Below are 27861 nucleotides of genomic sequence, written 5' to 3' on the forward strand. Positions count from 1 at the left end.
TGAATATGAATGTGATTTCTAAGTCTAAAAATAAAAATGCAGTAAAAACAATTAATTTACGGCCCGTTTACACAGGATGTCAGCATCAACGCTTCACATTAACTTTGAATGGGTGACATCAGGCATTGCCAAACTGCACCGTCGGTGCCGCTTCAGTGGCGTTGCTCGCTGCAGAAGTGGGGACTTTCTCAACTTTTCAAGCGCCGACAGAAGCGTCAGCCAATCAGATCGATTTATGCAAATACACCAGCTCAGACAGTAGCCGATTACTGACTAATTTCATTGGCTGACGCTGGTATGATGATCTCGTCAGCCCAGACACGCCCTCTGTCAAGTGTTGACGCTGAAGCCCCGTGTGAATGCACCATTATGTTCCTCCCATAACATTTTCACATAAAATGTTTGTATACATGTATATTTTTTGTGTTATAATACATGTACGTTAATTGATGCATGTATAAACACTGGCCACTTTATTAGGTACACCTACTACTACTAGTTCCAGGTTGGGCTCCCTCTCATTCCACCACATCCCAAAGGTGCTTTATTGGATTGTGATCTGGTGACTCTGGAGGCCATTTGAGTACAGTGAACTGATTGTCATGTTCTAGAAACCAGTTTAAGATGATTCACGCTTTATGACATGGCATGTTATCCTGCTGGAAGTAGCCATCAGTAGATGGGTACACTGTGTGCTTAAAGGGATGTACATGGTCAGCAACAATACTCAGGTAGGCTATGGCGTTGACATGATGCTCAATTGGTATTAATGGGCCCAAATTGTGCCAAGAAAATATCCCCCACACCATTAGACCACCACCAGCAGCCTGAACCATTGATACAAGACAGGATGGATCCATGCTTTCATGTTCTTGATGCCAAATTCTGACCCTACCATCCTAATGTTGCAGCAGAAATCAAGACTCATCAGACCAATCAACGTTTTTCCAATCTTCTATTGTCCAATTTTGGTGAGCCTGTGTGAATTGTAGCCTCAGTTTCCTGGTCTTAGCTGACAGGAGTGGCACCCGGTGTGGTCTTCTGCTGCTGTAGCCTATCCGCCTCAAGGTTGGATGTGTTGTGCGTTCAGAGATGCTCTTCTGCAGACCTCAGTTGTAACGAGTGGTTATTTGAGATACTGTTGCTGTTTTATCATCTCAAACCAGCCTGGCCATTCTCCTCTGACCTCTGGCATCAACAAGGCATTTGCGCCCACAGAATTTCCACTCACTGGATATTTTCTCCTTTTAAGACCATTCTCTGTGAACTCTAGAGATGGTTGTGTGTGAAAATCCCAGTAGATCAGCAGTTTCTGAAATACTCAGACCAGCCCGTCTGACACCATAAACCATGCCACGTTCAAAGTGACTTAAATTACCTTTCTTCCCCATTCTGATGCTCGGTTTGAACTGCAGCAGATCGTCTTGACCATGTCTAAATTTGCTTTGAGTTGCTGCCTTGTGATTGGCTGATTAGAAATTTGCGTTAACAAGCAGTTGGACAGGTGTACCTAATAAAGTGGCCGGTGAGTGTAAGTATTTACACTCTTTTCCTTTTTGAAATATTGATTTTTTTTATTTACATATATTTTTTACTATATTATTCTTTAATCTCTTGTTTAATCCTTGTTGTTTCATTCATGCATGCGAAATACTTTTCTAGTATACTAAAACTGCACGCTTGTTCTTGTACGGTGAATTCGCGGACACGCCACACCACTAGAGGCCGCTGTGGAATAACCGGCGTTTGCAGCACTTTTCTCCGCTGCTTGTTGGTGCGATGATGTAATGAAGTAAAAGAAGAGTAAAGATGGCGGAGAATAGCGGCACGGATCCTGCCGTGGAGACGAACACTGAAGAAAATGCCGCCGCTAGCGCGACTATCATTAAGGTTACCGTCAAAACACCGAAGGATAAAGAAGAAATAGCCATCGCCGAGGACGCATCTGTCGCACAAGTGAGTTTATTCGCGGTTTCTTGTAGTTTGTGTCACCCGGGCGTTCATTACACCAGCGGCTAACAGCTTTAGCCGACGAGCTAGCGGTTGACGACGCACAGTCCCAGCCGAAACCAGTCGCCTTGGACATCGAAAACAAATTCACGCTCATGTTATCAGTTAGATGTGGTTATTTTGATCGTGTTATGTGTAGTTTTGTGTTTTTTAAAACCAGTGTAATGTGTGATACTCTTAACTCGGCGTTGTCGTTAAACAAACGGCCTGCTCTGGTGTAGAAGGTTCTAGTCTGTCATCTTTGGTCGCGCTCTTTCTGTTTTGATTTCTATTGTTGACTTTAGGATCATTCGAGGGATTTAAATAACATGTTAACTGATCTTTTAATCAAAAGGATGTGTTTATAGTGTTTATGTGCGTTCATTTGAACAACCGCGGTTATATGTTGAGGTCTAAGTTACAATATCAGGTTGAATAAAAGGAACTACGTTGTTGCACAGAAGTCAAATATACTGATCTGATTTCATTATAATTCGCATGTTTTTATGCTCTTAACAGTTTAAAGAGGAAATCTCCAAAAGATTTAAGGCGAAGCAAGACCAGTTGGTTTTGATTTTTGCTGGTAAGATCCTGAAAGATGGAGACACTCTCGGTCAGCATGGCATTAAAGACGGACTTACGGTTCACCTGGTCATCAAAACAGCACAAAAGTAAGAAGGCCTGCGTTTGGGCTGAAAACAGACCTGATCTCTTCATATGCTGAGTCATGCAGTGATGCTTCGTTTTTTTGAATGCCTCACTTATATAGGGTTTTTGTGTTTGTAGGACTTCGGGTGCTGGTAGTTCGCAGACCTCTGCCTCTTCTGGCCCTGGACCATCACAGGGCAGCCCCTCTGGAACCGATACCCCTAGCCCGGCTGGTAACCTGGGCACACCACAGGGCAGCGGGCCCTCCCCTACCCCATCACAGCCAGCCAATATACTAGGTGAATTGAGTTTTGCAAATTTTTTGAAGGTTATTCCTGAACATTGTTATTGCGGTAAAGTTTGTTTTGTATTAACACATTTGGATTTTATCATTAATAATTTATTTTCAGAAAGGTATTCTTTGCAAATTCTAAATTATAAAACTATATTAGCAGACAGTGACTTTTAAAGTACAACAACTTAAACAGTAAAATAAACAGTGATAATGTTGTTTTTGAGGTCATACTTCCATGTGATTTCAGGCCAAATATTCAAAGTAGCATGGTAAAAAATACTGAGAGCATGTTACAAGTGTTCACTGAATGAATGTCCGACTATAAAACCCAACTTTACTTCATTAACATTGTTGAGGAGTTGCTTTGGGACCGCAGTTAATAAATAAACTGTTTTGTTAATTTACAAATAAGATGTAAAGTTAAGACATTGAATAAAAAAGACAAAAGCACATAATCTCTTATACCTAAAGTTTAAATGGGACCTGAGAAAAAAAGTTAATACGTTTTAATATTATAACCTTTTACCACATTTAATTGAAACGATTAAATGAAGTTTTTTTTTTTTTTTTTTTTTGTAGCTTAAAAATAAAATTAATAAATGAAAGGTTACGTTAAGTTAGAAATGACAATGTGTATTACAACCATCAACCCCAAACATCCTCAAAATTCTCCCGCTCTTCTCGGATGTGATTGCGGGCCAAATCAAAGGTTACAATGGGCCAACCTTGGCCCGCAGACCTTAGTTTGAGCATCTCTGTTCTATAGAGAGACAACACTTATCCTTTTGATTAGCATTATTTATTTTGGGTTGTGCAGTTGAATTCACAGAATTTCGACAGAGTGTTGTAGGCTGTAAACTCGCAGAGTTTTTTGGTCACATCCATAACGCATGTTTTAAATTTTTCTCATTTAAAATATAAATACATTATATCTGTATTTTATAAATTTTACAACTATTATGCTGCGACTAGGCCCCGGAACGATAATTTTTTTCAAGGTATACCGCAGTTTGGAAAAGTACATTTTCTGTTATACATTTTTTATGGTATATGTAAGATTTTATTAAATTTTTTATTTTTCAACATTCATTTAAAATTTAAAATGAAATTTTTACTGTGTTTTGGAAACTAATGAAGGCGGTAAAAGTTAATGGTTTTATTTGAATTATTTAGCCTGACATGTTTACTGTTTTTTTATTTTATTTATTTTATTTTTCTTTTTACTCGGACATTTAAAAAGTATATATTTTAAAGCAGTAATCACAATGCCGTCAAACCGTGATAATTTTATCCAAGGTTATCATACCTTCAGAATCATATACCGGCCCATGCCAAGCTGCGACCATTGTTAAAATCATTTGTCTAAAATTATTAATATTGATATTAATAACAATATCTTTGTAAATCTTTTTGAATATTTGTACCTCTATTGACTATCTTTTAATGTGTAACAATTATATAACGCTCTTTGTAATCCTTCAAATTTCTTTTTAAATACTTTAGTCAACATTTAAAGTGGATCATCACCTTTCATCAAAATTTTCCTAAAACTATTGAACAGCTCCTGTTCTTGTCCTAGGACAATTTGGAAGAAAACATTTGATTCACTTCGAATGCTGACTACTATAGTTAATAATCATATTAATAAAGCCTTAATTAAACCCAACATAATTAGGTTATAAAATGATGAATTAATAATTGACCAAAATGGCGAAAACCAAAGAGAAAATAAATACTAAGTAAAAATAATCTACAATTCAAATTATGTGCCTTCTATAATTCCAAAAATAAATTGTAAACTTTAAAAAAATGTAAATAGATATAGCAGCTAATTAAAAATTTACTAAAAACTTTAATAATGACTCGTAATGCTGGTTGTGTAACATGCACAAAAAGAATTGCACAATTTATTGACTCACTGACAGACTCACTGTGTTCTTCTCTGATGCCGTTTCAAAGACTTTCTAGATCAACTTTTTTTATTTTGTTTGTTTACTCTTGTGGGTTTTCAGCTGGATTTGGTGACCTCTCAGGTCTCTCTAATCTTGGTATGGGATCTGCCAACTTCATGGAGCTTCAGCAACAGATGCAGCGACAGCTCATGTCCAACCCGGAGATGCTGTCTCAGATCATGGAGAATCCACTTGTGCAGAGCATGATGTCCAACCCTGACTTGATGAGGCAGATGATCATGGCTAATCCACAGATGCAGCAGCTGATGGAGCGCAACCCCGAGATTTCACACATGCTTAATAACCCCGAGCTCATGAGACAGGTGTGTTATTGGTCACGCACTACATCATGGAAATGCACAAGTTTCATTTCAACTGGGTAATATTCCTTTAACTTTTTCAGACAATGGAGTTGGCACGGAACCCAGCTATGATGCAAGAGATGATGCGTAACCAGGACAGGGCGCTTAGCAACCTAGAGAGTATTCCCGGAGGATATAATGCTCTCCGGAGGATGTACACAGACATTCAAGAGCCCATGTTTAGTGCTGCACGTGAACAGGTCAGATATTTATTGAATGAGTAGCAAAAGCCTTTTGTTTAAAGTGTTGCAATGCTGAATTAAATTAATAATAATAGTCTTAAAAGGGTCACTTACCTCAAAGGTTTTGAAAAAGTGAAAGAAGAGTACTTGATTGAGTTTTTCATCAGAAGATATTTTGAAAAATGCTGGTTGGTGTGACCTTTTGACTACCATAGTATTTTGTTTATTTCTATGGGAGTCTGTGTGTTCCAGCGTCCAACATTTTACAGAATATCATCTTTTGTGTTCAACATATGAAATTTGTATTCGACTCAAACCTATATACACAGATGGATCAAAAAAGAATAGTTATGTTATGTTTCAGCAGCAGTAGTAATGGGTCAATTACAGTACGACATTCGTATTCCAGATCAAAGCTCAATTTTTACAGCTGAAGCAAAGGCTCAATTCTTTAGCTCTGGGACACCGAAAAGAACACAATTTTATAATTTTTTTCTGACTCAATCTTGTCTACAAACATTGAATTCTTTTAAATTGGAGGGTTACATTATTATTGACATTTTTATCAAAGTGAACAAACTACAGAGATAATTTTATAATGTAGTTTTCTACTGGATCCTAGGACATGCTGGCTATTTGTAAACGGCAAAGCTGCCAAAACGGCCCAAACAGGAAAGATAAAGGAGTGCAAAATCTAACCTTCAGATTTAAAGCCACAAACAAAGCGCTCTACTCTAAACAAAGTCAAACAGAGTAGGATCAGTGCTCAGAAAATAAACTTTTTAAAATTCAGCCAGAAATAGAAAGAAAATCTGAAATATTTTTTACATCAAGACATGACGAGATTGTTTATAGATGATGTCGTATCGGACACAGGAGAGTCACACATGAACATTTACTCAAAGGAGAAGAACCCTCAATGTCAGTTTTGCAACAGAAACCAAACTGTTAAACATAATTGTGGAATGCCCTATTTTTATTGTTATCAGACTTTTTTTTTGTTTTCTAGGAGAGACCTTTAATGAGAGATTTTTAAATGTGAATCCTTCTAAAATTGTACAATTTTTATCGAAAGTCAACCATAAGTTGTGTTAGATTTCTATCTTTTTTATTATTAATATTGTTATTAATATAGTTATTAATTATTTATTTTACCATGTGTATCTATTGCTGTTGATGACTTTTAAATGTTACAATATTTTTATTATATAAAAATATATAATTATGATCTTCTATGTAAAGTTGCATTGACACAATCTACATTTGTAAAAGTGCTATAATAAGATAAAGGAAAATTAAATAAAGGAAATTTGAATTGAATTGAATTTTATAATTATAGAAAAGTGGTATTTAAAAATGCGCTAAACTTGATTTTTTTTTTTTTTTGCCATGACATAGCCAGAGAAGCTGAAATGGCAATAAACTCAAAATCTCTCTCGCTTTTGTGTTCAACAGCAAAAAAAAAAACTTAATAGTTTATGCCATTTTTATTTATGGGTAAACTATCCCTTTAACTCTCATTTTTAAGTTGCAACATTATTGATGATATTGCATCATTGTCTTTTGCATAGTTTGGAAATAACCCCTTCTCAGCATTGGGTGGAAATGGTGAAAACCCCGGAACGCAGCCCTCCAGGACAGAAAACAGAGAGCCTCTGCCAAACCCCTGGGGGCCTCCTGACGGCACCGCTTCCACCACCTCCTCTGGGACGCCCACCACCACCAGCTCCACCACAAGCTCAACCACACCCAGCGTGTCCAATCCTCTGGGCATTAGCTCCTCTAACCTTGGAAACGGTAGCAGCTTTTTATGTCAACATTTGCATTTAAATTTAAAGCAAGTTGCATGAGGTGGATTGAGGCTGTGTTGTAGATAAGTTTTTAGTTTTAACAACTTTATTAATCTCTCTAGGGGCAAGTAAATTAGGGCAGTAGCATCAACAAACACATAAAGAGACAAATCACTAACAAACAATATTAAAAAACACAATCCAGCATGCTTTATAAATAGTACTAAAATAACATGGGAAGGACCCATATAGTAAAAATGTAAAACTTGCTAAAATGTAAGGTTATAAAGCCTTATTGCCTCAGAAACAAAGCTGAATTTATATCTGTTTAAAGAGCATTAACCCCTTCTAAACCTTCTTCCAGAGGGCAACAGAACAAAAAAAAGCTTCAGAGGATTAGAATCATCTGCTATCACACTTTGAATTGTTTTTATCATTTGTTGTTCCTTGTAAACCAATAATCTTGGAGCAAGTCTTGAGTTTTGAAGGCGATTTTTGTCTCTAACTGAAAGTGAGGTGAACCAGCATTAAAGAAAAAGCTTAATATTCTCTTAATATAGGTAGTATTAAAAACTAATCAGTATTAAAAACTACTCCGTATATATTTTTTGTCTACAAAAAGAGTTCAGTTTCCTGAGAATTTGCAAGCAAATAATGTTAATGCACAGATTTGAGTGATTTTGTTCAAAATAATGACTTTTTATAATTTCAACTGGCTTAATTTCATGTTTATTTTTTGTGCTTAGGTATGTTTAACAGTCCTGGCATGCAAAGCCTAATGCAACAGATCTCGGAGAACCCTCAGCTTATGCAGAACATGATTTCTGCTCCTTATATGCGCACCATGATGCAATCCCTGGCCCAGAATCCTGATGTTGCCTCACAGGTAGCCGGACAATAATTTAAAAGCTCCCTGGTGTTTTCAGATTTCTTTACTATTAAGTTCTAAAATGTGTTTTTTTCTTTCTAGGTATTGATGAACAACCCTCTCTTTGCGGGAAATCCACAGCTGCAAGAGCAGATGAGACAGCAGCTACCTGTATTTCTACAGCAGGTGTGTCCAGCTAGAATCTTTGTGACTTCATTTAGATTATGTAATTTCACCTGGTAACTTTTGTTCTATTTCACTTGCAGATGCAGAACCCAGAAGCCCTTTCTGTCATGACAAATCCTCGAGCCATGAGAGCCCTAATGCAGATCCAGGAGGGACTGCAAACCCTTCAAACTGAAGCCCCTGGACTCATGCCCGGGTGCAGTTTCTCATTTTCTCTCATAGAAAAGTGGATTTGCAGAAGTATGCGGAAGGACTTTTAATTTGTCAGCAACTAGGGTTAAGCGCTTCCGGTGAATTGTATCCCATTACAAAATCTGCACGTTTAGGGTCCGTTTTCTTAAAAAATCAGCTTTCTCCACTGACTGAATGGTAACCAATATAAAGTGGGTCTCAGATTTTACAAGAAGCACTGCATTCGATTACATTTTCCCCGTCATGTCTTTAAAATATGAACATTTATTTTACCCTAGTGTATTCAATAGAGCTTCTGCAACAGCCTCCTAATCCTCACAGGTGTGTGTGTAAACGGCTTTTTATCTCCTTTTACGCTTAAGCAAGTAAATGAATGCCAAAGTCTATTTAACTGATTGTATTTTAATTACATTACAGCATCGATGCTGTAAAAGGAACCGTATACAATTGAAAAAGTCACATTAACTGTCACCGGAAATTTATCAGGTTGGGAAGAAACACCAGCTCCGCATATAGCCTAATGTGCATTACACATTCCTAATACTTTTTAGAGCTGCTTGTACATAAAAACAAAAGACAATATTTCTTAATATGTTAGGAATGGTGAAATATAAACCTTTATTTTATTAAGGTCTTAACTTTACTTCCATTTTAAATATGTTTTTTTTATTTAATAATTTAGACATTTTAGTTATTTATTTATTTATTTTTTCAGAATATGCAAATAGGTCAACACACACATTTGTTGTAATTTTAAATCAGCGTTTTCCCACCAAATATTGATTTCTTAATTTTTCAGAAGTTTGTATTTAGTTTGTCTGTAATAAATAGGTGCAGTGTTTTCAAATCTTTATATACATGTAAAAAAAAAAAAAAAGCCTTTTAATGGCTGTTAAATTTGGTGGAAATGCTATCAGTAGTTCAGTAGTCAACATTTGAAGTGGATCAAAAGCCTTTTTCAAAATTGTCCCAAGGCAACGATGGGTGTTCAATAGTTTTAGGACAGTGTTGATGGGTTTTGTTCTGCTTCAAATCAGACTACTGTATTTCCAAACAGAGAATGTTATGAGCAACAAAAGTAATGCTAATCTAAATCAGAGGTGTTAAACTAGGCATAAGCCGGTATAAGATTCTGACGGTATAATAACCTTGGATAAAAATATCACGGTTTCACGGAATTGTGATTACTGCTCTAAAATATATTCTTTTTAAAGGTCTGGGTAAAAATCTACTTATTTCCTCTTTGAAAACTAAATGTATTTTTTAAAGATTTCAAATATTTTGGAGCAGTAAACATGTCAGGCTAAATAATTCAAATGAATCATTGACTTCTGCTGCCTGCATTAGTTTCAAAAACACAGATTTCTTTACAATTTAAAATGGCATCTTTGGATATCTTTTTTGACGGAAAAACTGTTGTCCTAAAAAACAAAACAAAAATATGTAAATTTTTACATGCCTTAGGAACAGCATTACAGAAAACTTTGGCGGTTTTAAAACCTTGACTTTATACCTTTAAATCAGTTATCATCCCATGCCTATGTCAAACTCAGTTTCTGGAGAATCAACTCTGAAGAGTTTAGTTGTAACTCTGCTTTACCACACTGATCTCTAGGTTTCAAACAAGCCTAAAGCAATTGTTTTTTTGAGGTGTGCATAATTTAGGTTAAAGCTAAACTGTGCAGAGCTGTGGCCCTCCAGGATCTGAGTGTCACACCTATGTACTAAATGAATCAGTATTTTAAGTATGTATATAGATAGTCGAAAATATTTTGAGATGCTTTAGGCATAATACTTTTATCTAGACATTAAATCTAGATCACATTGCCTTAATTTTAATAAAGAAATTAAAAGGAAACCGTGTCCTCTTTAAGAGTTATTTCCCTCCTTTGTCCGGCTAATCTCCAATTAAATCTTTCTGTATCTTTCTAGTCTGGGGCCTGGAGGAATGCCTGGTGGGATTCCCGTTGGTATGCCTGGTGCCCCACTGCCCACAGGAGTGACTGTGACACCTGAGAATCCTCCGCCTTCCGGCCAGGGCTCCACCCCAACCCCGACTGCTGGAGCCAGTCCTGCCCAGCAGCAGCTCATGCAGCAGATGCTACAGATGTTTGCTGGAGGGAGCGCATCGGTACTCATGTTTTAATCTTTTTGCTAATAGCAGTTGTCAACAGTATTAATAGTATTTTTATAAAGCTGTCCTTTTTATCTTCAGTTTTAATTTTAAATGGTTATGTTTGAGGTGCAGGTCATTTTAGTATTTAATGGAGCCTATTCTTCTAGTTGTGACAAATGAATCTGAAGTCGCACAAATACTTGAGTCATTTTAATTGTGATTGCTTGCTGTAGCTCATACGGCATGTGCATAGAATGTGTTTTAATCAAATTGATTCACATTTGAATTGGTTTGAATTCTACATTTCTGGCTACCTGCTAGTTTTGGTTTGCTCTAAATAAATGTTAGGCTTGTCAAGTTATTTCTAGTGAATAGAATAACTCTGCAACTGTCTTGTTAAATTATGTGATAAATCATATATATTGTAGGGTTGATACTATACTGGAATTTGGTACCAATCGATACTGAAATCTTAAAAATGTCCATTTCTCCTTTAAGCACTGTTGAGCATGTTCTTATACATTGCAGATTTGCCATTGTGTTCATAAGCTCAACAGAAATGATTGCGATTGGCCCTAGAGGTCATCAGTTCACCAAACTCACTGCTGTTTACCATAGATATATACACTAGATATCGCATGGGGACCCTGAGCATGCGTCAATAGCGCCGCCACATTGGTACAGTGCTCCCAGGACAAATGTCATTCAACCGCACTAGTCAAGACAGTGTTATTACGTGAAGATGCTGGACTTTAGCGCTGTCTACGGGTGTAGTAACGAGCAAACAAAGCACAAAGGGTGAACATTTCATAGGTAATATTAAGGTTTTTTTTTCTGTTTTTGTATGTTCTGAACTTTTGTGCTAATCAGGTAACGTTATTGATGATAACAGTCACTTACTGCATTCACCATACAGCAAAGCAGCTCCAACTCGCAATAAACACTCGGCTTATGCTAGTTTTGTTGTATAAAATCAGCAAACAATGCAAAAGAAATATGACAATGAGATGCTGTGCTGCCAGAAACTTGTTTTTCTGTCAGCTAACGTTAGTGTAAGAGTCGTTCCCTCTGCAGTATGAGAAGTGAAAGCAGGAGAGGAGGTGTGTTTCAGGACACGGATTAGATTAAATTTAACAGGGAGGGTGAATAGTACATTTCTGTACACACAAACACAAGCTTTTTGTCAGGAATGACCATGCGGTCACTGATCCATCAATGTAGAAAAGTGATGTAAAATTATAATTTTCGTAATTAGAAAAAAAAAATTTACATGCTAACATCCAGGAAAACTCCCGATCATAGATATATGTGTTTATCTCTGGCTTTGGATGGCCACCGTCCTCCACTGTACCTTGGTCCCGCATTCATTTCAAAGGAGCGCTACCCTGTAGCAATATGGCGGCGCTTTTGACGCATTCTGTCCAATAGACAACAAAAGCCCAGGCGACATCTAATTTATATATCTATGGCTGTTTACTAAGTGTAAACACAGATACAGGGGCACTGGAGCGTTTTAAATTCAAGATTCCTCAGCAGATCGCTCATATGTCAGCTTCTAGACCAACCAGCTGATCGATGTGACTTTGAAACGTCCATCAGCTCAATGGTACTCAATTGTTAGTGGGAAATGGACGTTTTTGAAATTTCAGTATCGATTGGTACTAAATTCCAGTATTGTGAAAACAATAATCTGTTGTGTCGGTTGAGAAACTAAAATACATCATTTCATTTTAACAATAGGCCATTTAACATTTATTTCTGAATGATATTATAAAATGTTTGTTTAGTCTTTATTTAGTGATGCATGTTTTGCCTCTGTGTGGCTTTTAGTCAGGTGCTGGGGAATTACCAGGGTTGCATTGGTCACTGTTGGAAATTGTTTTACTTTTAAATGCTGAATTTGCACACTTGTGGATTCTTTCTTAAACAACAAAAGTGCTGAACTGATGCACGCATGAGATTTCATGTTTTGCAGTCTCAGTGGTTTCTACAAGGAGAGGTTGCATAGGTTGGACTATGAGCTGAACTAATGTCATGGATCAACATGTTTCATCCTGATGTCTTAGAGGATTATGATGTGCTGTTGTGCCATAAAACACTTTTTAATTGTGTATTAATTGATATTGCTGTGATCCTTGAAATAATTGGTTAGATTTATAACTTTTGACACAAAAAAAAAATGCTGATGCTTTCAAAAGGTTAGTAAACTTAAAAAAAAAAAAAAAAAAAAAAGATTAAAAAGCAGCCATTGGCTTCTATATTATTATTTCGTTTTCTACTTCTATGGATGTCAATAGCTGCCCCCTCAGCATTCTTCAGAACAACAGATGAAAGAAATTCATAAATTTCGAACCACTTCAATGTGATCATTTTTAATTTCAAAGGGAACTATTCTTTTAAGCAATTATAAAAATGTATCCTGTGATTAGAAAAAGTAAAAAAAGAAAGTGTATATATAAATAAAAAATGTATAAATAGATATATGGATATCAAATCCGTTGTTTTAATTGGGTACTTTTATTAAATAAGTTAATTTGTATGCAGGGTATTCGTGAAGTCTTAAATTTCATAAACTACATTTTAGGTCTTAAAGTCCTACATTTACTGAAGTTTTTTTCTTGTAGGTCTTAAATAATTGTAATTGGTCTTAATTGTCCATGTAAAGCTACCCAACACGCATCCAATCACCAAAACAATCTATCTCTATAGAACTCTCTCTATCTCTATAGAAAGTTTTTAAATGGTTTCTTCTTAATAAAACATTCAGTGCTATACAAAAACACAAAGTGCATACAGATTCTTCACAATTTAGAAAATTTGTTAACAAGTTTAGAGAAAAAACAATTATTAGGAAAAAAACAAATGCATTAAGATGATACTAGAGAGCTCATGGTATACACGACCATAGTTTAGGTAAAGAAATGAAATTCCCCATATGTCCTCTACCTTATGATCAACATTCATTTTGGCTAACTTTTTTTTTTTCATGAGATTCTCAGTCCTAAATTCCGTACATAGGGTTGTCACAATAATATTAATGTATGTTACGATACTATACCACCTAAAGTATCATGACACCAAGTAGTATTGTGATACTATAATTCATAACTCAAATTTATGAAATATAGACAACTGTCAGAAATACTGACCAACAAAAGATACATTAAAATAAAGATATAAATCATAGAATGAAATTCGTTACAAAAAATAAAAGTTTTATTTTAAACAAAATTAAGCTCTAAGAAAATTTTCAATGTTTTCTTTTGCTCTTTTGGGTTTTCTATCTTTTTTTGTCTTTTGTCCTATCAGGTATTCAAAATTGCACTTTGCGAGTCGTGTTTTTAAGTGATTGTTGTAGCTACTAAATCATATTGATAGTAACAGAAATAAACTGATTCAGAAGTGTGTTCAAACTGAAACATCAGAAAACGTGCAATAGGCTGCAATAAAAAGCCTAAATTCTACACAGTTTTGCAGCCTTTAAAGGGCTCCACAGATTATTCAAATAAAATGGTCTATTGTTGCACAAACGTGTGAGCATTTTAGTGACTTTTCCACATGCAACATTATGTATTGTAGAGAGAACGTTGATGCTGATACTACTGTTTACTAACTAAAGTGGCACCGCCAGTATTTTGGAGCCATCGTATAACGATACTACCATGGTACCAGTAAACAGTGCAACCCTACTTGTACATTTAAGGTTGCATTGAACACCAGCAAAAAAACTCTACACAGATAAGAACATAAAAGCCTACTGCCAGCTAGCTTTTCAGAAATGTTATTGCAGAGTAACACAAACAGCATGCAGAAATATAAATGCAAGGTTACGCGCAAGGCAGGCGCCGTGGGTCACAGCAATCACTCAAAACCAGCATTGAGTCTGAAATTGAATCCATAATGGTCTTAAAAAGGTCTTAAATTTGACTTTGTGAAAACTGCAGAAACCCTGTGTATATTAAATGCAATGACATGCGCTTCATTTATTTCTTTTTGTCTTTACAGACTCAGACTCCAGAAGTGCGTTTCCAGCAACAGCTGGAGCAGCTGAGTGCCATGGGCTTCATCAACAGGGAAGCCAACCTTCAGGCCCTCATCGCCACCGGGGGCGACATCAACGCCGCCATCGAAAGACTGCTCGGCTCCCAGCCGTCCTAATTCCATCAGCTGAGAGCGTGTGAAGGGAGACAACAAGCAAACATAGTCCTCATCACATAAAATCTGACAAGCCCTACATAGACAGAATTCCAATTACTCCAATCTTGTTTTTTTTTTCTTCTTCTTCTTTTTTGTTGCTTCAATCATTTGATCTCTAAATCAAAGTAAAGAAGGTTTCAAAATTGTTTCCTGGATCACAAAAAAAAAGCAAAGCAGCATCGCCGTGGAATGACGTCACACTAACCCCTCATCACTAGTAAGATGGGACAGAGCTTACATGTGCTGAACCAAGTCTAAGTTACCATTCCTTACAATTAGAACACACCGGCAGTACTCGGTGGTGATTAGGGGAATAAAAACATCCCTGCGCTTGAATTCCGAGGCCAGAGGGATTCTTGTCTTCTGTGAGAATGCTTGGTTTTTCTTCATTTCTCTCTGTTTCTCCTAATTCATGCCTGATCAAACCAGTATTTATTGCAGAAATGTAGAGCTTACCCCCCTTTACTTCCTTTCCGGCCTCCTCATTTGACCATTTACTTTGTTTTCCTCCAGCGTTCCTTGACATTTTGATGTGTTAATCGAAATCTAATAGACATGATCGTGTTGGAGCACTATAACACCTTGACTCTGATCGCTTTACACTTCAGCTATTTTAGAGAGGAATGAGGTTTTCAGACATGCGATTTGCGGGAGAAAAAAAAAAGATATCCGGTCATCTCTTTAGTGGTTTGCCTTTGTGAGGAAGTGTACATGAATTGAGCGTAAAGGCTTGTCACCGCGGGGAAGGTTGTAACGAAGCATCAATAAAATATTTCTCAGCTTAACAAACAGTGGCGAACGCAGACACCGTTGTTTGTTTTGATCATCTCTTCATGCTTTGACATAGAAGTTTTCTAGTGCCTGGATGCATCATCCTCGAGTTGCTCTGGCGTACGCAAAAACAAATGGGTTTGAGCATGAAAGTGATGCTATAGCTTCTCTCAGCGCTAACCAACAGCCATCTAATGGAACTAACAAAGTTTTGATGTGAATTCAAACGTTCAGCCTTGTTTATTTCGCTTTCTGCACATCCATAATACACTCTTTACTTGAATTACATTATGGAAACCGAGAGTCACTGGGGTGTGTAGTTCTTTATTTTGATGTTAAACCAACATCTGGTTTTTGTCTTAAATCCTATGTGTTGCTGTCTGTGATGTCGGTGTTCATAACACCACGCGGGTTTACTTTAATCATAGTTCAAGAAGTACTGCATGATCATATCTTCCTCTTGATTTACCCGAGGGTTACGTTTATTGTTAATTTAGTGTGGAGGTCACACAAAAGTGATTTGTTCTCGTTGATGCATTGTATAGGCCTTTAATTTTGCTAAGCTTTAACCATTAAAAGCTTTAAACATTAACTTTGCTTTAGATAGATAATTTGAATGATCTTAATGTATCTTGGTAATTTACATAAAGCAGTCGCTAATCTGGTTTCCTGCACTAGAAACATGGTGAATATTACAGCGAACTCATGTCCAGTGTTGCCAGAAGTTGCTGACTGATTCCAGCCCAAAAATATTCAAAACCCACTGAAATGCCAAAACAACCCCTCAAATCTGAAAGCTATCATAACCGGTTTAAAAGTGAGGAGCAGGGAGTGGGGAGTTGATTTGGCTCTGTAAAGGTGAACGTAAGCAGGTAATAAGTGAAGACGGAGGAGGGGTGTCTAGGACTGGGGGGGGCGCCATTTCAAAACTGCCCAAAATTTTCTCCCCACCTTTGACATTTTTACCCACACAATCGAATTCAAAACCGCCCAATCTGGCAACACTGTTCATGTTTTGTATACATTTCTGTGTCGTTAAATTAGCTTTAAGACATGCTTTTAAAAATAAATGTAACGTCATTGGTCATAATATGAACAAAAGTGTTTAAACCATAGGTCTTAAGCTGCGGTCACACTTTACTTTTTTCCCTCATAGACTTCCATTCATACGCACACGAATGCGTCAGGCTGGAAACGCAGGGTCATGCGTCAAGCTTCGCGGGTTTATGCGGTGCAAAGTTGAAGCTTGGTGAACTCTGACCTGTGAAATCGCATCACTTGACAGTGAGAACAATCGAGGATCAAATCATGACATCTCTGGACAGAAAATTAAAACATGGAGCAATCGCTCTCTTTTAAAAATGTCTAAACTTGTTTAATCCCGCCCCTATTCACAGTGCGCACGACAGATTATGGCATGCTCAAACTCTAGTGTGACCGCAGCTTTAAACTTGATTCCTGGTGGGCCGCTGCTCTGCACAGTTTTGCTCCAACCCTAATCAAACACATCTGATCCTGGACACTAGTAGTTTTGAACACCTTGATAAGTTGAAGAGCTGCGGCCCTCCGGGAGTCGAGTTTGAGACCTATGGTTTAACTTGAAGGTTCTTTGTGGATGTTGATTATACGGTGCTCCATTAACCAAGCTTGAAATATATGATCCTTATTGCAACCAGTCCGACAAGACCAACTCATCTAAGTCATTATATTTTCCTCTTATTTTTATTTGTTCTTCAAAGCAGGAACAATCTTTTTGTCATTATATAACAATACAATATGGAGCGATGGTCATGAACTGTCTCTCTATCTCTTTCTCTCATCAAAACCCGTACATTATCAGTCATCAATAGGTATGGGCTGATATAAGATTTTGACGGTATGATAACCTTGGATGAAAACATAACCGTTTCATAGAATTGTGAACGCTGCACTACAATATATTCTTTTTAAATGTCTGGGTAAAAAACTAACTTTATTTCCCTTTGAACACAATATATTTTATTTTTAGAAATATTTAAACTATTTTGGAGCAGTAAACATGTCAGGCCAAATAAGTCAGATGAATCATTGATTCCTGCGGTCTTCAGTAGTTTCTAAAACGCGGATTTCTTTACAAGCACGGCATCGTTGTTTATATTTTCTGCTGGAGATACTGTTGTCCTAAAAATAAATAAATAAATAACACTTTAAAAAGAGATCTTACATATATTGTAGGAGCGGTATAGAAGAAAACGTTGGCAGTAATAAAACCTTGACCGTGGTATACCTTGAAAACGGTTATTGTCCCATGCCTAGTAGCAGTCATCAATAAGCAAATACATAATTAAAGCATACAATAACAATATGAAGATTCTTTTAATTGTAGACAGTAAATGCAATAAACAAATAATAGTAACCGTACATAATATTCTGAAATTTGCATAATAAATATGGCTCTAACGCTGATTGTTCCACAACCTTTAATGAGACCATGGGAACTTTTATATCTTTTAAAGTGTTCTTCACACTAAGAAACTTAAGTTTTAATAACTCAGCACTGAACGTTTCTGTGAAGAACACAACATTATATGCAAAATCTACCATTTGGACGTTTATTTTTAAGAGTGCAGAACGATTATATTTAATTATTGATGCCACAGTTGAAAATAGGTGGTGCAGTAGTGCTGTCGCCTCACAGTAAGAAGGTTGCTGGTTCGAGCCCCGGCTGGGTCAGTTGGCATTTCTGTGCGGAGTTTGCATGTTCTCCTCGCGTTTACGTGGTTTTCCTCTGGGTGCTCCGGTTTCCCCCACAGTCCAAAGACATGCAGTACAGGTGAATTGGGTAGGGTAAATTGTCAGTGGTGTGTAAGTGTGAATGAGAGTGTATGGGTTTTTTCCAGAGATGGGTTGCGGCTGCCCACTGACCCAGCTGGGATTCAAACCAACGACACTTCTTTCTGAAAGGAGACAGTGCTAAGCGCTGTGCCACCGCGCCACTCCCACTATGGCCGATTTTATTTAATTCACTATAAAGCATGACTGTAAAGGAACCCGGAGGCCAACCGCTAAGCCACCATACCCAAGTTTTATTAAAATTAAAAGTTTACACTTAGAAAAGGGGGTACTTTTATTAGTTCTGTGTGGAAATTAAATTTTTTTTATAGCATCAAACTTTAAAAACATTAATTTTTAAGTTTTTATTAACCATTTCTCACCAAAAGTAGCATGTAGTCCATTGAAAAGGTTATAAGCATGTTAAGGGTGCACAATAGAAGCCAAATAAAGAGGCTTTGTGTTTCAGAGGACATATAAAGCAAATGAACTGCGGCTTGAAGGCGAGTCGAATACGTTTAGAAATCCCGTTGTTTTGCAATTTTAATAAAAGGGCTTCCTTGACTTGAGGGCATTTGCAACTCTCCCAACCCATGTAAACAAAACAGAATTTGGCATCAACAACAGGAAAGCATGGATCCATCCTTCCTTGTATCAACAATTCAGGCTGGTAGTGGTGGTGTAATGGTGTGGGGGATATTTTCTTGGCACACTTTGGGCACGTTAGTACCAATTAAGCATTGTGTCAACCAGGGGCGGAGTGGGACAAAAACTCAGCCCTGGCACTGTAGCCACACAAATTACCACACCGACACAAATTACCACACCGACACAGCCCCACCCACGGACACGCACATTCACTATTTATTTTGGTGTACAGATGGTGAAATAATATGACATTCTTGCCAGATTTTGATTATGTCCAGGAACCTCTGATTAGGTCGGCCCATCTTGAAACCAGGCGGCAATTGCCGATTGGGCCAAATGCTTAACATTTATTATTATTATTATTATTATTATTATCATCATCATCATAATAGCATCTAGCAAGAGATAAAAGCTGTCTTCACTTAAAAACAATACATATTAAAAAAATTTTAAAAAACTGAACGGCCCACATTTAAAAATTGGTCCGGCCCTTCTGGCACTTGCCAGAATTGCCAAATGGCCAGTCCGCCCCTGGTGTCAACGTCACAGCCTACATGAGTATTGTTGCTGATGAGTTCACTGTACTCAAATGGCCTCCACAGTCACCAGATCTCAATCCATTAGAGCACCTTTGGCATGTGGTGAAACGGGAGATTTGCATCATGAATGTGCAGCTGAAAAATGTGGTGCAACTAATGCTATCATGGACCAAGAATATTTCCAGTACCTTGTTGAATCTATGCCACGAAGGATTAAGGCAGTTCTAAAGGCAAAAGTGGGTCCAACCCAGTACTAGTAAGATATACCTAATAAAGTGGCCGGCGAGTGTATACAATGCACCAAAAAATAAATAAATAAATAAATAAGGATTGAATATGATAAACATGAAACTGCTCAACTGATTTATGCCATAAGGCAGGCAATTATTAATGATATTATAACGCATTTATTAATATAATCTGCGTATACGACAAACGGTGTGGATAATAAATAACGTTAGCTTTGTACTAGTTTCTGGTTGACCTAACAGAAACTTCCTTACATTAATAGCCTTTTAGTCACTTATGCATCAACAAATCTCGCTGGGTTTTGTGTTTAAGTAGCCCTCGAAAAAAACGTTTAGTCTTTTTTTTCACTCCAAGGCGATTTAGGCCACGTTTTTGTAGTTCAAACAGTCTACAGTGGAACTACATTTCCCATCAGTCGTCAGCGCGGATGTTATAAGTCAGCTGACGTTCATGCTGGGCTGCTGGAAGTTGTTGCTATAATCTCGGGTAGATTCTGTACATTTATTAGTGTTTTTTTGCACTTTTTCTTTGAATTATGTTGCGTCCTAAAGCATTAACACAAGTGCTCAGTCAAGCAAACACCAGCGGCGTACAGAGCACACTGTGAGTATTTGAAATTCAGTCTGTGTCCGTGTTAGTAGCTTTAGCAGGATGAAAAAATAGAGAGAAATAGGATGTACATATTGTGTTTTTCGATACTTTGGTGTTTGTTGGGTGATGGTTTATTACATATTATGTAACTAACGAATGCCGTATTCATACAGTAGCTTAAAATGTGATTTAACATTTGACGTCATAAATCCAAAATCTACTATTATCACAATATTGAGGAATCTTTATATAATATACATCCGCCATAATTTAAAATCAAACCAACGTTCAATTCAATTCATGTTTATTTCTAAAACGCTTTTACTGTTACTGAATAAAATAGAAACAAAAAAGTAAAGTGAAGTTTACAAATTTGTTTTGCACTCGATTAAACCTTTTTTGAAATTGTGTGTGTATTAATTTATCTATATATATTTTTGAATTTTTATTTAATTTATTATTATTATTAATATCATTCATTCATTTATTTTATTTTCAGCTTAGTCCCTTTATTATTCACATTGGAATGAATCGCCAACTTATTCAGCATATGTTTCTCACAGCGCATGCCCTTCCAGCTGCAACTCAACACTGGAAAACATCCATACACTCTTGCATTCACACATACACTTTTTTATTTCATTTTATTTATTATTTCATTTATTTAATAAATATATATATTTTAATTTTTTGTTTGGAAATATACAGACAGGTCAAAGTCAATGTGTGATTATCAAGTGTTTTTATGGTGTGTTTTCTTATGCTTCAGCTTGTTGAATAACGAAGGCTCTCTCCTGGCGTATTCTGGATATGGAGACACAGATGCCAGAGTCACTGCAGCGATCGCCAGCAATATCTGGGCGGCTTATGACAAAAATGGCCATCAGGCCTTCAATGAGGACAAGCTTAAGTTTATTCTCATGGACTGCATGGTAAGAGTGAAAGTAAATGTCTGGGAAAGTCTGTGCTTGTATTCTTAAATATAATATCTTTCCACTAAGAGTTCTCCTAAACATAGAAGTAAAGGTTTCTAGCTAAGAATTTCCTGTTAAAACCTGTTCACAATGCTGCTGTGCTGAGACCAACTTTTATCAACTCATATTTTGTTCAATAATAATAATAATAATAATAATACAAACCCCAAATAATGTAATTATTATTATTGTTTTTTTTTTTACAATAAAGTAGTAATCAATAATAAAATATAAATAATTAATAGGAGCGACACAGTGGCTCAGTGGTTAGCAAACCAGTTTTATTCTGTGGTTATTCTAACAAATAAAATTGGCCATAGTGTATGAATGCGTGGGTGAATGCAAGAGTGTATGGTTGTTTCCCAATAATGGGTTGTGGCTGGAAGGATGGCTGCTGTGTAAAACATGTGCTGGGATAGTTGGCGGTTCATTCCACTGATAAATAAGGGACTAGCTGAAGGAGAATGAACGAATGAATGCACAAAATGCTTTCTGTAATTTAATATAATAAAGATCTCTCAAAACTAAAATTAATTGAACATAACTGAAGATAACAGTCCAAACATAAGTAAAGCCAAACATTAAATGAAAAAAGCATAAAATTTCTTCATATTCTTTTTTTTTTTTTAAATAAAGAAGACCATAAACTGTAAACTGCACATGGATACTGAACTAAAAGACTAATACTGAGAGTGTTGTTTTAAAATTTCTAGTGTTCATTGCTTTGTCATTCGTTTGTCATTCTTCCTAATATCCTTTATTTCTACTGTTATTACAGGAGGGCAGGGTGGCCATAACACGAGTTGCAAACTTGTTGCTCTGCATGTATGCCAAGGAGACCGTAGGCTTCGGGATGCTCAAGGCCAAGGTCAGATGTGATACACACACACACATATATATATACAATACAATATACGATACAAAGAATACGATCCGATATATTAGCGATACATTTGTGACATATTGCGATGCAACACGATACGATTCACACCCATATCACGATACGATGCGATAATTCAGCACTAACTAATTAGATCAAGTTTATGAGATGATGTGAAAGAGGATGCTGTGCCATTGAATGAGTTTGATTATTTATTAACCAAGCAAAACCAAGACTTTTTTTTTACAAACTGGCTCTTCTCTCAAAGCCAGAGTGTCAGTTTACAGTAGAGGGCCATTTTAGAACATATAGCACATATTATTTAAGTATTTTCAAGATAAACAGAATGTATAAGTGCAATATATATTAAAATATATATATTTGCAATCTTTCAACATAAAGGTTTACCATTGCACAACAAGAATTGTGATTTAACTTTTCAACTATGAAAACAAGTTTTACAAAGATATATTTTGCCACTGATTATTCAAAACTTAAGGTCGTGAACTAGCAGTGTTATGCTGCTTTGAAACATCACTGTCACTGTAAACAACAGGCTAATAAAAATATAACAAACCAGCAATCTTCTTGCTGTGAGGTGGTCAAACTACCCACTGTGCCACTGTGACACCTATTATTTTTATCATTATTATTATTAATATTATTATTATTATTATAATTAAATAAAAATTAACAGGAGGAGGTGTTTAAAACCTTCGTTCTCCGTGACACTACGCTGAATATCTTTGCAGATGAACAATGCAATAGCATCCGTTATTGGCGTAGAGCGCACAAAACTGTTGCGCATGAAAAAAAAAACTTGCAATGCTGTTCTCACCACTTTTGGAGCTGGTAGCTACAGTTGAAGCAGTTCGAAAGCCGGGGATGCAGGAACACTGGAAGATGCTTTCACAACAACACCGTGGCGCCGCTTCAAGTGAGATTTCAGATTAGTCATACTGCCCGTGTATTTTACAGATGCGCGGCACATTTTGCAAATTGTATCTGTCCTGTCATGTCGTCCATCCTTAAATCCATAATGTTGCCATACTTTAGATTTAAAACTCAGTGAGGAATAAAATGTTTGTTTTGCTTCTCGCGCTTTCTGAGGGCGCTCCACTAGCTTCATCCGCACACCTGATAGAGTTGTAGTGTAAGTGTACACATCCGCAAATCCGTTGCTAAGGCATACTTTATGTAGGTCGATTAAATAATGCGCCAAAAACAGGTTGACAACACTTGTTAATAAATAAAAAATACATTCTATATTAAAAATATAAGTTGTATCTCGGAAAAATCGATGCATCTCGCAAAAACCGATGCATCTCGATTTGCTTCCAAAATTTCATTCATCCTCTGCTGCTCTACCGATGCACTCGCATCGTGCACGCGCATGACCGCGTATCGATACATATCGATTAATCTTCCCATCCCTAATATATACATATATACATACATATACACATATATACATACATACATACATACATACATATATACATACATACGTACATATATATATATATATATATATATATATATATATATATATATATATATATATATATATATATATATATATATATATATATATTAGGGATGTAACGGTATTGTAAATACCGTCATACCGCAATATTAATTTTTTTCGATATTACCGAAGTCGCATGACTCGGTAAAACTATAGGTCTTCTGAGAAAATTTGCTCAGGCGAATGAAGCGAACGGGAGGTAACGAAAACTACAATACCCATCAGCCCATGCTTGACCATCAGCCCTTGCGGTCTGTTGTTGCTACAGATCCAGTAATGCGGAAATGGAGTGTGCTGCTAGAAGCGGGGATGAAAAGAGCTGGAAAACTCTAAAGCAGGTCGCACACCAGAAGCGCCGCTCGGCGCCGCGTACATGACAGATTAAAGTATCGCACACCAGACGCGCACATTCGAATGATATTTAACATGAAACTAATCAGATGGCGCTCTGTGGCGCGGCTGAAAAATGAACTGCGTCCTGAGCCGTTGCCGGGCGCCGCCGACTTGCGGCGCCGGTGTGTGTATCCTGATAGAAACCTATAATTAGAATTCTAAAATACGTGGCGCTGCGCGGCGCGCCGCCGAGCGTCGCTTCTGGTGTGCGACCTGCTTTACACGCACAGTTCAGTCCTGCATTCTCTCCGTGTAAGTTCAGACTTCGCAAGTTTGATCAAGGCTGCAGTCTCTTCTTCTCAGTTTGATATGGAAAAGCAGATTATACCGAGGACACGGGTAAATCTTCAAAGGGAACAGTGTACTTTATAACTTCATTCACATCACCCTGGCTTCGTTGTTTCACTTTCTCAACAATAAAATGTAAACATGATTTAAGGAACTGCCTATTTTCATTTTAATATTAGCAACTTAGACAGCAGATATGTTGAGGCGTCGTGCTGCATAAGATGAGAGTCATCTTCACTGTGCATATTTATAACAAAACGGAGCCGATAACAACTGCCTCCTTTCAATTTCAGTGAAAATACGAAACACACCCTCTCTTTTGCTGAGTATCAGTTTTAAGAATCGATAATGGCCATTTTAAAAGTATAACATACAATAAGTTTATACATTATAGGAAATAAAGGCAAGCGATCAGTAAATATACAGAATGTACGTGGTTCCATTAATCATTAACTTATCTTTGCGCTCAGCCAAAACACGTTACCTGAGAACAAGTAATAGATTCCAATGCCCAAAGTCAGGGAATATGTCGTTAGATAAAGACAACAAGATAAATGAAATATCCCGTTTAATAAATATAGTGAGATTAGATCCAGCGGGAGATGCTTGATGAGAAGTCCGACTAGCACAGCTCTCATCTGTGTAGATGGGCTGAGTGTGATTAAATGTTGAATGTGATGAGTTTTCAACAATACTAAATTGAAACTTTATTTTTTTACATGGTTTAATAATTTTTTGTTATTAAAATTGAAGTTCCTGTTTCAAAGCTTACAGATAGATGGCTAATTTGTATGTCATTGACACTTTTGGCACTTTTTTGGAGTATTTTCAAAAGTTTTGTTTTTTCCTGTAAATGATTCAATAAATACCGTACCGTGACATTCATACCGAGGTATTACCGTACCGTGAAATTCTGATACCGTTACATCCCTAATATATATATATATATATATAGACCAATATCACATGAGTAGCAGTGCAATATGGCTGTATATCAGCACTGTTGGGAGGCGTGCGTTGGCCCGAAGCCGCTGGATATACAGCCAGGCACTGCTATGAGTGTGATATTGCGTTTATACAACAGTTCCACGGCACAATCATGTATATATAAAACAAAAAATCAAACACAGAGAGTCTAAAACCCTTTTGTATGAGGAACTACTTTCTTCCACCATTCATTCACATCTGCAGCTGACGTCAGAACAGCAGAAGCCGTTATTAATTCACCAACGTCACTTTAGAGCTAGTGTTTGAATGATTCTCTATAGCGTAATGTGATGATAAAACAGCTGATTTTGCTCACATTTTAAGATTATAAGGCTGAACGTGACATGAAATGCCATCCGTCTACAGAGATATCTCCCTACAGTCTATTACAGTCTACAGTATTTCACTGTTGCCATCGGTATTGTGGAGGGTGACAGGTGTCCCGCTTTTACCCGGAGACAAGAGTAAAAAAAAGGAGACAGAAATTATTTTGCTCTTCCTATTGGCCTTTATGCGTTTCTCCCAAGGGCTGTCGACTACATACATGCCAGTCAACGACAATGAGTAGGAAAAAGGAAAAGAAAAAGACACTCAAATATCCATCGCAAAATAAAATGTAACATTATTGAAATAAAAGATTGATAGAGTGGTAGAGCGACCATCACACACTTCTCAGAGCTCGCTGAGCTGAACTCTGCTCCCATACATGCTTGCTTACCAATGAGGTGCTTGCATCTCAAAGGTCCTTTTAAAGGGGACATGGCATTTATACACAATGCATATAAAACATTAAGCAACTGTTACAACATCACAATAATTAACCCTGAAAAAAGTAGTGCAGTCTCTACCAGACTGCTGTTGTGTTTGCGTTAAGGAGCGACGAGCCTGAATTCAACTTCTAATTCGCAGCTTCTTATTGACTATCAGGTCTACCTTAAAAACCATGACGCTTCCGTTTTTCAGCCTCTTATTCGCGCTTAACAGTTTTAATCTAAGCTTATTATGCAGTCCTGGCGCCCTCTTGTGGATAGACAACGATAACCATCTTTGGGTATGTGGGTGGAGTAATACACAAAGGTGAAGGGTGAAGAGGCCTTTGTGTGATGTTACTGGCAAAATATCTCGCGGCTATCAGCCAATCAGATTCATGAACCTGACAGAACTGTTATATATATAGCCTTCAGGTATACACCCCCCCCCCATTTCTGTATAACGGAGAGAAGATTTTTTCAACACATTTCTAGACATAATCGTTTTAATAACTGATCTCTAATAACTGAATTATTTTATCTTTGCCATGATGATAGTAAATATTATTATATTGGATATTTTTAAGACAGTAGTATTCAGCTTAAAGTGAAATTTAAAGGAAATTAAATGTAAAAAATTAGAAAGAAATTTAAATAAAAAATGTAAAGATTTTTGACTTCAACTGTATATTGCATCACCAATAAGTCTGTACAATAAGTCTGTTGAGATGTATATATATATATATATATATGTGTGTGTGTGTGTGTGTGTGTGTGTGTGTGTGTGTGTGTGTGTGTGTGTGTGTGTGTGTGTGTGTGTGTGTGTGTGTGTGTGTGTGTGTGTGTGTGTGTGTGTGTGTGTGTATACAATGAGGTGCTTGCATCTCAAAGGTCCTTTTAAAGGGGACATGGCATTTATACACAATGCATATAAAACATTAAGCAACTGTTACAACATCACAATAATTAACCCTGAAAAAATGAGGGGTAAAAAATACACACACACACACACACACAAACACACACACACACACATATATATATATATATATATATATATATATATATATATATATATATATACACACACACACACACACACACACACACACACACACACACACAAACACATACATATATATATATATATATATATATATATATATATATATGTATGTGTTTGTGTGTGTGTGTGTGTATATATATATATATATATATATATATATATATATATATATATATATATATATATATATGTATATATGTATATATAATATAATATGTATAAACATTCAAATAAAAGTTTACATGAATAATCATAAATATCTGTTTTCTTCTGTTCACAGGCTGAAGCTTTAGTGCAGTACCTCGAGGAGCCACTAACACAAGTGGCAGCATCATAAAATGTTCTTGTGTCATTGAATGCAGAATCTTGGCCTTCATATTATATTCTATTATTTATTGGAATCCTCTGTATGATTGCTAAATCAAACTGTGCACCAACTAGACCCAAAATATGGCTTCTTTTTGAACTGCATCTTCACTTTTCTTGGTTTATCTCTCAGGATTTTTGCAATCATTGATCAGACTATATCTGGTGTCAACAATAAGAAATAAATGCTTTGTTTTTTTGTTAAGTGTTGTTGTTTTTTTTTCTTATCTAAAACATCAGAATG

The 27861-nt window shown here is 36.6% G+C and overlaps 3 protein-coding genes and 2 long non-coding RNA genes across 6 annotated transcripts in view; 3 read left to right on the forward strand and 2 right to left on the reverse strand.

The window, feature by feature from the left end:
* Positions 1-27861, forward strand: part of LOC147840416 (uncharacterized) — a 976031-nt gene that overhangs the window by 806769 nt on the left and 141401 nt on the right. The gene's annotated exons all lie outside the window — the stretch shown is intronic.
* On the forward strand, positions 1795-16140 carry ubqln4 (ubiquilin 4). Its single transcript, NM_213356.2, is given in 11 exon segments — positions 1795-1956; positions 2509-2660; positions 2776-2936; positions 4945-5207; positions 5288-5446; positions 7000-7225; positions 7965-8104; positions 8189-8272; positions 8353-8468; positions 10397-10595; positions 14586-16140. Coding segments are annotated over 11 exon segments (1800 nt in total). The 5' UTR covers positions 1795-1809; the 3' UTR covers positions 14739-16140.
* LOC147833490 (uncharacterized) lies at positions 8372-13432 on the reverse strand. Its single transcript, XR_015512287.1, has 2 exons — positions 12243-13432; positions 8372-11016 (listed from the first exon to the last, which is right to left on the reverse strand). It is a non-coding gene; the product is annotated as an uncharacterized LOC147833490 (long non-coding RNA).
* On the reverse strand, positions 14843-20753 carry LOC147840424 (uncharacterized). Its single transcript, XR_015512293.1, has 2 exons — positions 19478-20753; positions 14843-19138 (listed from the first exon to the last, which is right to left on the reverse strand). It is a non-coding gene; the product is annotated as an uncharacterized LOC147840424 (long non-coding RNA).
* Positions 20158-27822, forward strand: lamtor2 (late endosomal/lysosomal adaptor, MAPK and MTOR activator 2). Its single transcript, NM_001003549.2, is given in 4 exon segments — positions 20158-20398; positions 21156-21318; positions 22139-22228; positions 27532-27822. Coding segments are annotated over 4 exon segments (378 nt in total). The 5' UTR covers positions 20158-20330; the 3' UTR covers positions 27589-27822.

Source organism: Danio rerio, chromosome 16 (genome assembly GCF_052040795.2).
Source record: "Danio rerio strain M-AB ecotype USA chromosome 16, GRCz13ab, whole genome shotgun sequence".
Lineage (NCBI taxonomy): Eukaryota > Metazoa > Chordata > Actinopteri > Cypriniformes > Danionidae > Danio > Danio rerio.